This window comes from Rhamphochromis longiceps, linkage group LG7, assembly GCF_057381845.1.
Source record: "Rhamphochromis longiceps isolate RC_006_pf linkage group LG7, R_longiceps_female_GT1.1, whole genome shotgun sequence".
Lineage (NCBI taxonomy): Eukaryota > Metazoa > Chordata > Actinopteri > Cichliformes > Cichlidae > Rhamphochromis > Rhamphochromis longiceps.
In genome coordinates this window covers 42,000,603-42,012,289 of record NC_140563.1, presented here as the reverse complement: position 1 = coordinate 42,012,289, position 11,687 = coordinate 42,000,603, and the positions used below count along the sequence as shown (strand labels likewise).

Below are 11,687 nucleotides of genomic sequence, written 5' to 3'. Positions count from 1 at the left end.
ATGGCACACTGTAACCACTGACGAACGCTAGGTGGGCGTGGCTAAATGACGCACAAATCTCATAAAAAGTGTAAACAAACAGCAAAAATACGAATTTCTGGTTTGGCCTACAGTCTTTCTTTAATAAACAGAAATTAAACAAAATTAAATTACGATAGCATTTTCGAAATTATTTTTCGTTAACAGACAACAAAGTAAGGAAAACAACCAGTCGTACCATTTCTGCTAATATAATTTAATTATTTGAAAAGTCCCACGTTATTTTTTTTAAAGATTAGTGTGAGGAAGCAAACGAGTCGTCGTCCAACCTAGCGTGCCTGGGCTGCCAGCTAGCCAATCCCCTACACAAGGGATCGGCTCATACAGGATTAAACACCGCCACCTTGCCAGCAAGCTATTTATTCGACCAGTAGACAAATTATATAACGTGTTATACAATAAATACATGTCCGGTAAAGCGCAGTGTTTAAATGGGGGGTGGGGGTAAGTTTCTCAGCACGCAGGAGAAAGGAGCTCATTTTGCTCGGTGTCCGTCGTCTGAGGGGTGCATCATCTAACCTCCTCTCTCTGGCTGGCCCTGAGCCCGCTGATTGTAGTTCTCATCATCCTTCTCCTCCTCTTCCTCCTCTTTGTGCAAGCGCTGCGCAACATAAAAAGTCCACCGAGTTCAAACTAGCTGCTTAAGACGCGCCCACTCTTTCTTGCGTTGTGCAGTTTTGCAAGGAGAAGGGAGAGTGGATCTGCTCTGCGTTTCATGAGAAGGGAACACTTGTTGTTACTCGATAAAAGTCAGTTCAAACTCGCTTGGACATGGTGCTGCCAAGAGTTATCCGTGCTGTCATCATGGGACCCCCGGGGTCGGGGAAAGGAACGGTGTCTGGGCGCATTACCAAAACTTTTGGACTGAAGCACATTTCCAGTGGGGACATTTTGAGAGCCAACATAAACGCGCAGACCGGTAAGATAGTTTTAGCTCGAGAGGGAGGACACGCTAAGGCATTGCAAAAGCTTTCAGGAGTTTACATGTCAAACTGAAAGATTTAACTTAGTATTTATCAAGCTTATTTCGCTTAAAGCCACAGCTGGTCGTTACGCACAAAGTGCGAACTTAAAAACGAAACAAGGCAGCTTTTCTGCAATATTCTGATAAGAGTCCACGCCTACAACAGTGTGATTTTTATCTGTCTGTGAAATACTAAACATAGGATACAATTTAAACATGTTGTGTCTTCTCTAATCAAGGTCAGCGTTGTCAGGTTTATACTGCAAACATTTGCGCCAGAGTTACCTGGACCTTGGAGGAAGGCCCGCTACTGCTCAATATCACCTTGGATGTGGCTGAGAGCTGTAAAGATAAGATAGCCGTGAACTTTTGCTTCATGAAAGGAGGAGTTACACATTTGAAGGGAAAGAAAAGGTCTGTTTTTACAGCTGCATGAAGAGAATCCCATGTTGGTTGATTTGGAGTGTGCGATGTGTAATCGTGCTTTAACCGTTAGTTATACTGGGAAAGCCTAAAACATACAGAGTGCAGACGTGCAGGCTTAACTTAATTCACTTGAGCATCTGCCAATCAAAGCAGTTTTTATGCAGTGTGACTGCTCGCATTTTTAAAAGTCAGACTTTTTATTTGATCAAGCGATCCCCCAACGCATTCTGCTTCTTCATTAAATCCGCTTAGAATAAAGCACTTTTGGATTTTGGTCATGAGTACTCCATATAAGTGCCGGCTGTAAAATGCATTTCCCAGCTGGCATCGTCTTTTGGCTGTTGCTTGGCAATGCTTTCGTCTGCTGTCCGAACAAGGTTCACTGTGCAGTCCAAAGAAGAAGAAGTACGAGACATTGAGTAGTCGCTGTGCCACAGTGACTTTTGCACTGTTTCTGATTAGCACAGCAGGTCATTTCTGCGAGGCTTGTCAGGAAATTCCTTTCCTCTGATGGACTCTGGCCAATTAAAGTGGAAGTAATAGAAAAAAGGCTTTCGCTTTAACCTCTTCAATTTGTATTATACACTATACCACTTTTTGCATATTAAGTGTAAATATGCTATGATATTTGCATCATTTTATGTTTTTTACCTTGTAATTCAGCATAGCTTGTCTTTGTACATCTAACATCTGTGTGTCACTGAGTAGCTACACACACTGTTTATAATGATGGAGACACTGCAAACACTGGAAGTGTTAGAATAGCTGAAACATAAAACAGGTTTTCTGGTGTAGATGCATGTTATTAGGCTTCTTTGTCAGGCACATGCAGCCAAATGTTGATGTGGTATCCGTGTTGGCTTTATGAAGTATGGATTAAAAATTGAGGCACGAAGGGAAAATTGTACATTTTCTAACACAAACATTCTTCCTTTCTCTGTCTCATGTGTTGTTTGTTTTTTGTTTTCCTCTCCTGTTTGTTTCAGAGCTGGGGCTGCTAATGAAGTCCTGTATTGATCAGGGTCAGCTGGTACCTGATGACGTCATGTCTCGTCTCATCCTGAATGACCTGAGGGCAATAGATGGCGGCAGCTGGCTGCTCGATGGTAAGTTTTCACAACTTTGCATCAGCACTCGGTTCATCTGGTAAAATGAGTGGTAGGCGATCATATTATCAGCATTTCTAGTTAGGAATTGTTGAATTTGTTCTATAAAAAAATAGATGTAACACTGAAGGAAAGACTTAGACTTTAATTAAATTACTGGCATTGATCGCATCTATGGAACGCCAGGACTGCCATAATGAATTAATTAAATACACCATTAAATAATTAATTAAATGTGGCAATAATTAATTAAAATTGGAATTAATTAATTAAATAAATAGTTATGACACATGTAATTAATTAATTATTGACACATTTAATTAATTATTTATGTATTTCACATTTTAATTAATTATTGACACATGTAATTAATTAATTATTGACACATTTAATTAATTATTTATGTATTTCACATTTTAATTAATTATTGACACATTTAATTAATTATTGACACATTTAATTAATTATTTAATGATATATTTATTTATTTCATTTTGGCAGTCCTGACGCCTGGCTCTCGTCATGAAATAATTTTATCTGTCAGCCTCACCCATCAAACTCAGGGGGCGGGGTTAACGCTGCCCATGCAGCTTCTCTAACATTTGATTGGTTGCCGTGCAAAGTAAGTCAAAACAGGTCGATCCTAGATAATCGATTGCTTGTGTAGACTTGGGGCAGCCAGTTATCCCAGAATGCAGATCAAATCACAAGCAGCAATGGTGGTGGTGTAGTTTTAAAATACCCCGTTTTTCTGTCACCAGCTACACTTTTAACAGTGTTTTAGCCGCGAATGTCGCGCCGTATGTCTGGTCAGGTTGTCAACATAGAACATGTTTGCAAAAGTGCTCAGATGTTTTCAGAGATTTCACTAGCTCTGCTAACAGTTAGCATGCAGAGTGCACCGAGGGGGTACATTAACCGGTTTGTTTACATATTCCACTCTCCGTGTTCCACATGTTGCATTCGCAGATTCTCATTTTCACCGAACGATCGTCTCTTTCCGCCTGGTCTTGTGTCTCTGTGCTTCTGTAACATAAAGAACGAGCTGACATTTTTCTCACGAAACCAGCGATCAGCTCAACAGACCCTCAGTTTACCTGCATGCATCCTCCTCCTCATCTGTCAGCTGTTTAACACCTGCTGCTAATTCAAGAAACACGCCTAGTTACCTGGTGATAGTCACAGTTTAACTGGGCAGCCGGTGCTCGATATAACGCAATGTCAGCGCATTTTTCTGCACAAGATAAGTAAATATAGTGTTTTCCCCGAGCGCAGAGCTGCTGGAGCTCGTTTCCTTACAGAGCACTTTATAGGCGAGCCAGCTTTATCAGCGGCTGATGTCCAATCACCAGCACACAGCTTTCAAACCTCAGCTGAGTTTTAGCTCTCAGTGGTTAAACGCTGGACTTCATTCACTCAGGTTCTGTCTGTCGGGTCACGTTTACTTCGCTGTTTTATTTACAACTGAGCAAATCGGTTTGGCTGAGGTTAAAGTTACGTTTCATAACTGCATAGTTTCACAGACGTTTAATGGTTCACTGGCACATGTGTTAGACTGAACTATCATCTAAATATCATCTGTTTTTTAATAGTTATTCAACTGTATTCTAAGCACCAGCTGTCTGTTAGAATGTGATTTTTTTTCTCTCTCTGTTGGCAGAGGTATAAAAATGCGCAGGAAAATCTGACATGCATGGCGAACTTCACCGACGATATTTAGGGAGGAATAAACACACATCAAACATAAATGAACCATTTGCCTGTCTCCATAATTGAGAGCATTTTCTCTTCTTATGTCAACACTCTCTCTCTCTCTCTCTCTCTCTCTTTTTTTTTTTTCTTTTTTTTTTCTTTTTCGGTCATGTTATGTTTACCTGTCAAAGGCTTGTTACAAACTATGAAACACATCGTGCAGACTTCTGGATGTTAGAAGAAAACTAATACTGCTCATGAATGAGACTAAAGGCAGGAAGGTGTCCTTTAAAACTAAACATGTTAATAGGACCTCCCTGTTTATATCATAGTTTATGATATAGCACGTGTATTTCAGTAATAGCCTGCTGAGGCCACTATACGTGCTGGCCTCATATCAAATGTGAAGGCAGACTGAGTCTATGTTTGACGTTTTTTATATCTAATCTTCCTTTTCAAACATTTAAACAGCAGCGAGTCTGCAGCTGAGGGAATACAAATTCAAATTGTCGGAACAGGTTTGCTCGTTTCTTGGATTCATTTGGTGATTTATTAAATGTATAACTGTTATTCTAATCTGCTGCTGAGTCTCTTACACTTTTCTTTATGCTGTATATTTTCACGTCTCTGGAATAGTTGGCAGTTAGATAGTCAGCTGGGAAACTTTGTGTTAACTCATGGAGCTGAGGATATCGTGGATATGCTGACCTCGCTGCGTGGTGTACAGAGCGAGGTCAGCATGATTAATATTCACAATAAAAATATTAGCCGAACATCATGAAGTCTGTATATGTTTCATAGTGTCGAACAACCTTTGTACAGTTAAAGCCAGCAGTTACTACATGACGGAAACACCAACGTTATCTCTTTTATGTGTTTATACACAGGTCACGCTGATTACTGAACAAAAACCCAAAGATCAGATGTTAAACAGATTTATTTGCTCTCTCTCCTCCTTAAACATGTTTTTAATGTTAGTTATAATTCAGAATTGGCGACTGAAACACGTAGGACACATAAGAACATCAGGAAATAAAACACCGATAAATATAACCTCAGTAAAAGAAGTCAGCGGGGGTTACTACAGCTGTGTACCGGGGCCTGCGCTTTGTCGGTGGGATTGCTTGCGAGGCGAGCGGGTCTATCCCACGCTTTGCCGTGAGACTGGGACGACATCTCCGAAATCATCGAAACACTTTTGCAAAGAGGCTGTATCTTGACAAACCGACCAGACACATGAAGATTAAACCACTACATTCTCGGCTAAAAAAATATTAAAACGGTATTTGGTAACACAAACAGGGTTTTTCAAAGCTCAGTTCTGTTAGCTTCCACATGCCGGTTGTTGTGTGCTAGAAACAATGGCCACCAGGCCAAAGCAATGGTTTTGACTCGATCAGCGTTAACCCCGCCCCCTGAGTTTGATGGGTGAGGCTGACAGATAAAATTATTTCATGATGAGAGCCAGGCGTCAGGACTGCCAAAATGAAATAAATAAATATATCATTAGATAATTAATTAAATGTGTCAATAATTAATGAAATGTGTCAATAATTAATTAAAATGTGAAATACATAAATAATTAATTAAATGTGTCAATAATTAATTAATTAAATGTGTCAATAATTAATTAAAATGTGAAATACATAAATAATTAATTAAATGTGTCAATAATTAATTAATTACATGTGTCATAACTATTTATTTAATTAATTAATTCCAATTTTAATTAATTATTGCCACATTTAATTAATTATTTAATGGTGTATTTAATTAATTCATTATGGCAGTCCTGGCGTTCCATACGCACCAACCTTGATTCCTTTTTTGCTTTGCCTAGATTTCCTCTGTCTCTTTCACCAGGTTTTCCTCGTACAGTGTCCCAAGCAGAAGCTCTGGATGTTGTCTACACCTTGGACACAGTTATTAACCTCAATGTACCTTTCCAGACCATCAAGCAAAGGTTGACTTCACGTTGGACTCACCTTCCGAGTGGCAGAGTATACAACACAGATTTCAACCCGCCTAAAGTCCCTGTAAATATCCCTTTCCTATCACTCCCTGATTTAGTTTCTATTAGATGTTTTATACCGTATTTAGCCCAGCTTTGCACACATAATTGCAAAAATCTTAAGTTTCAGATAGTCGGACCAATTTAAGTTTTATTATGGTAAATGACCTGTATTTATATAGCGCTTTACTAGTCCCTAAGGACCCCAAAGCGCTTTACATATCCAGTCATCCACCCATTCACACACTGGTGATGGCAAGCTACATTGTAGCCACAGCCACCCTGGGGCGCACTGACAGAGGCGAGGCTGCCGGACACAGGTGCCACCAGGCCTTCTGACCACCACCAGTAGGCAACGGGTGAAGCGTCTTGCCCAAGGACACAACGACCAAGACTGTCCAAGCCGGGGCTCGAACCGGCAACCTTCCGATTACAAGGCGAACTCCCAACTCTTGAGCCACGATCGCCCCATTATTACTACCGTAATGCAGCATTTCATAAAAATAAACAGACATGGTGTTAGTGATGTCTGGGGCTGTAACTGATAGAACCATGAATTGAACGTCTGCCCATCAGTTTGTGAAACTCAAGCGCACTTGGGTTATGCAGCATGACAATGATTCAAAACGCACCAGCAACTCCACCTGTGAATGTCTATCACTGTACCAAAAAATAAAAGGTTTTGGAGCAGCCCAGTCAAAGTCTAGATTTGAATCCGATTGAGATGTCTTGGCATGACCTTAAACAGGCCATTCATGCCCAAACCCTCCAATGTGACTGAATTAAAGCAATTCTGCTAAGAACAGTGAGCCACAGTGATGTGAAAGACTTGTTACCGGCCATTGTGAAAGCTTGATTGCTGCCAAGTTATTGGGTTTTTGGGGAAGCTTTCACTTTTTCGCACAGGGCCAGGTACGTTTGGATAGCTTTTTTCTTTTCCTTAATGACAGAAGTAATCATTTAAAAACTGCATTTTGTATTTACTCACATTATCTTTGTTTAATATTAAAATTTAGTTGACGATCTGGACCACATAGTGATGCGAACAGGACATGAGGCCATTCAGGTTTCTCAAATTTTCATGAATGTATATATTTGCTCAATAAAGATGTGGAAATTCAGAGTACAGGATACCAGATTACAGGAAAAACTCCAGTATAAATCTTAGTAAGGTATTTGGCCACCACATGCTACCAGAATGACTTCAGCATGTCTTTGGAAATATGCTGGAAGGATGAATACCAATCTTCCAAGAGATATTCCCTCACTTTGCATATTTGGTAACTCTCCTAAGAGTAATGGTAAACACACTGAGAGCCTTTAATATAATACTTACTCTCTCATGTCAGATTTCCGAGTTTAACTTACTGCCTCAATCAACTGGAATTGCTTGAGGCAGCTAATTCTTTCACCATGTAAATCATTAATTTCTTGCAGAATTGTGGACAACATGTTTACAGTGCTCCCTCTTGACCTCAGACGTACCCTTCTGGGACTGTGTCTGCTGTCTGAGTAAACTAAAGACACTGTCATATTCCTGGAACTGTCCGAGCCCTTTTTATTACAGTCTACCCTCCTGAAATGTATAACAGGGTGACTGATCCTATAATGGACGCAGCTGGTAAAAGTTGATGTTTAGATGGTGTCATGGAGCAGAGGTGTTGAATATATCTAGAGTCCTCTCAATCCTCCGACGGTCATAAAATATTGTAAAGAGTTTGGAAGTGTAACCGATCAAAAAAAAAGTGTGCTGTTAAAATAAAAACTAATTGCATTAATACACTTTAATCAAAAAAATCATGTTGAAGGTCAAATTGTACAGGTTCATTAGCAAGAAATGTCCGTCTGAAATGAGAATGAAATTCAGAAATTCAAGTTCCTAATAGAACATCAACTACTTCTTAACAAATAAACAACATTTATCCAGATAAATGTCAACCTTTCAGTTCCAGAGAAATGTGAGATGAATAGTTTTAGTTCAGTTGAGGATATTTTATATATGTGAAGGGTTGTTTTTGTTTCCTTTTTAGTTCACAGGTAGAAGATGAAGGGTAACTAAACATTAACCTAAGGCAGGAGATTATAAAAAGCCTTGAGAGTTGCAAGAAAAGAGTGTGAGAGAAACGTAACCTTTGTAAGCCCCACAGAAACGGACAGGTTGCATATCTGAGCACGTCAAATGGGTAGATTTGGGGCGCTGGTCAAGTTCACTGGGTAGAGCTGAGACACAGCGTCTGCCTTTCACACTATTATCATTCCTGACTAATAGCTTGTGGTTCACGTTTTTGTAAATCTGTGTTTGTAGTAGAAGTCGCTGTAGCTCAAAGCCTCGCAGTGCTTTCAGCACAGATGCAGACTTGTTTACACTAGCCACCTTCTAGTAATGCTCCCAGATCACTGCAAGGGGGGAAAAAGCATCCTGTGAGGTTTTGGAAAGTAAAGAAGCCAGCCTGCAGCAATCTTTGTAGCTTTCAAATTCTTAAAGTCAGAAATGTGCTTGGCAACATGAAGGCAGCCCCTTGACACTGATGTCTCTGTCACGTTTCATTCAACACTGATCAAACCCTACAAACGGTTGTGGATTAGTAAGATGATTTCTACTCTGTTCCAACATGTCTCATATTTTTTATGTTCCAACATTTATTGCCTAATATATCTCATTATTAAAGAGCCAGTATGTAAAAGAAGTAACTAAAACCCTCCTTTGCAGCACATAGTAAACATGCACAAAAGATCAGCATTAAGACAGATTTCTTTTATCTCTGCAGGGCTTTGATGATGACACAGGGGAGCCTCTTTTCCAGAGGGACGATGACAAACCAGAGACGGTGACACGGCGATTGAAGTCTTACGAAACCCAGACGGAGCCCGTCTTAGAATACTACAGGTAGAGCACCGCAGATACCTTAAAACTTAGTGCCAGCAGTATATGCAAAAATCTCTCTAATACTCACCAAGGGTCCAGCTAAAAGTCAAAAATATTGAACCATGACCTTTTCATCCCTGCGTATTCTTCAAAGCTGTTTGCATGACTGAAGAAAATGCATAAGAACCACATTCCAGCAGCCCTAGCCAACACTGCATCGCATTTTCTCTTTATTAAATCAGGTGACAGATGTATAAATATTTATCTTGAAAGCTTAAAACACAGGCAGGAAAATTCATGGATCTTATGTTCTGTTTCTGGGCCAGGAAAATGTATGACTGTTTCCTTAAACCACAGAGATGCTTTTATCCAGTGTCCCACTTTCCACTATAACCACATTGCCTAAAAGTCTGTCATTTGCAGGAAGTACAGATAATAACAGACTGAGAATAGAAGAAGATGCAGATTTAATGTTTAAAATAACTTGTTCTGAAGTTTAGGAGCATTGCCAGCTGATTAATAGATGTACATGGATTTCTAAGTTCAAATGCTGTTATTGAAATCTGATTTGTTTTGTTTGTTTTTACCCTCCAGGAGTAAAGGTGTGCTAGAGACCTTCTCTGGGACAGAAACCAATAAGATATGGCCACACGTTGAAGTTTTCCTTCAGAGAAAATTGTCTTCAATCAATCAAAAAGTTGAATAGAAAGCCTGAGAAGAGTTTATCGACAGAAACCACTGTGTGCATTGTCCAGTCAAAATGCCACTTTTGCATTAAACAAAGGGAGTAAAATATTCTGAATGTTTTAAAACAGGGATAACACTCATCTTACGTGTACAGGAGTACACGGCAGTAAAATGGCACTTAATACAAAACATAAGCTTATAGTAGTAATTTTTCCACAATGTTGACATTGGTTTTTGAACGTCTCAGGTTGTGTGCAAAATCTTTTAAACAGTAGTTGTTAGACTTTGCACAGATTGCCTCTTCACTCCATAGTGTGCCTTTTTATGAAGCAAGCAGAAAACTGAGTGACTCCAATATTAAGGTTATTAACAGTAAGTGAAGGCTGCGTTTGCAGAGTATAACAGCTTGACGTGTGCCGGTGAATGCAGCCAGTTTTTAAGGAAAGTGTAAAGTCTTTTCTAATTATAATCATTACTTCCTTTCTTGTTTGATTCTGATGAATAAGAATGGGCACACACTACAAGACTGACTTGTTGTTTTGTTTTTTATTTTTTTGGGTTTTTTTTGGGGGGGGGGGGGGTTAAACATGAGAAATCCCCTAAAAACAATATGGTGGGCTCTTTATGTTTTTGCTTTAGCATTGCTTTTCCAGAACTGCCTTGCTGGGTTTGTTTTCCATGCACTAGGCAGCTACCCCAAAGGGAAATGTGCCACATTCTACAAATTACTGTAAATTCACTTTTGCACTCAAGTGCCTTTTGCTGCTTTTGACAATAAACGAGGTAGTTAAATGAATGTAAATGATTTTGATCGTAGTGGACCAGATTAAATGACCAGATCACATTTCTTATGTTATTTCTTTTTAATTAATCAGAAAAAAGCATTATTGTGGAACAGCCTCTTTAGCTAGTCTTAAGTGATGCTCTTAAATTCTGCCAGCTATTCCTTGTTGTCATTGACTGATATTAGCCATTTAATGTGAATGTGACAACTAAAAATATATAATTATACAGTTTGTACAAGGCTTCTGTGCTGCTTCTGTCTTGTTTGGGAGATGTTGCAGTACTTAAGTATCATCTGCTGTGTTGTTGTTTCTTTTCCCTCTTGTTTTTGCACTCTTTTCTTAAAGTTTCTCCGATATTGTTAAAAGCCACAGAAATGCAAACCTACCTTGAACTGTACTGTACAGATCGATGCAGCAAATGTTTCCTGTGCGTATTCCGAAACACTTGAAGATAATGTTTGAAGGCGTATCTCCTTTCATAGGTGACTCACAACTATGTTTATAAATCATAATAAATGTCTTACCTAGATTCCTGGTCATTTTGGGTTTTTTTTTTATACATACGACTATAAGACAACACAAAACACCCCATCAAGCACTGTATGCAGGCTTTTTCCAAAAACAGTCCTAAATTCATTGATTAGAACACAAGACTAGTCACTTTTCTCCCTCCTTTCTCAATGATTTCAATGCAAACACAAGTTTATAAGTTCCACTGTTTTCATCTCAAAGACATTATTTGTCACTTCCACTTAAGCCTAGTCTGGTGTAAGTGGGATAATATCTAGAATTTGTAAATTATTTTTAATCAAGCTTGCATCAGACTGTAGTCAGAGCTCCGATATGCAATGCTGTCACTAAGTGTTCAGTTTTGGAGCAGCCTATATCTAACTGAGATGCTTTGGCAAGGGTAGTTTTCCCTTTCACGCGTTTTATGATTTCTCCCATTCTTCTACAAGTCTGCCTTTATCGTGTCATTGATCTGTGATGTGCCAGGTGTTCACTTCTGCAGACTAGTTGAATCGCTTGTAAGGTTCTCAGTTTTTCTATTTTCTTGTTTTCGTGTTGATAGGAAGACATTCAATATATAAATGTAAACTTTTCCCAACTC

General features: G+C 39.2%; 1 protein-coding gene across 1 annotated transcript; it reads left to right on the top strand.

Moving 5' to 3' along the window:
* The first annotated feature begins 227 nt into the window (after nt 1–227).
* ak3 (adenylate kinase 3) lies at nt 228–11,098 on the top strand. The gene is made up of 5 exons (XM_085413699.1): nt 228–958; nt 2,416–2,535; nt 6,091–6,263; nt 9,007–9,125; nt 9,699–11,098. The coding sequence occupies exons 1-5, from the start codon at nt 811–813 to the stop codon at nt 9,808–9,810; spliced, it is 672 nt and encodes a 223-aa protein (XP_085269825.1). The 5' UTR covers nt 228–810; the 3' UTR covers nt 9,811–11,098.
* Nucleotides 11,099–11,687: the final 589 nt, after the last annotated feature.

Excerpts from the sequence above, each read along its gene's own strand:
- ak3 (XM_085413699.1), top strand. The coding sequence starts at position 811 with ATGGTGCTGCCAAGAGTTATCCGTGCTGTCATCATGGGACCCCCGGGG. Across the intron at positions 2,536-6,090 it reads CGGCAGCTGGCTGCTCGATG|GTTTTCCTCGTACAGTGTCC; the intron begins GTAAGTTTTCAC and ends CTCTTTCACCAG. Across the intron at positions 9,126-9,698 it reads CCCGTCTTAGAATACTACAG|GAGTAAAGGTGTGCTAGAGA; the intron begins GTAGAGCACCGC and ends TTTACCCTCCAG.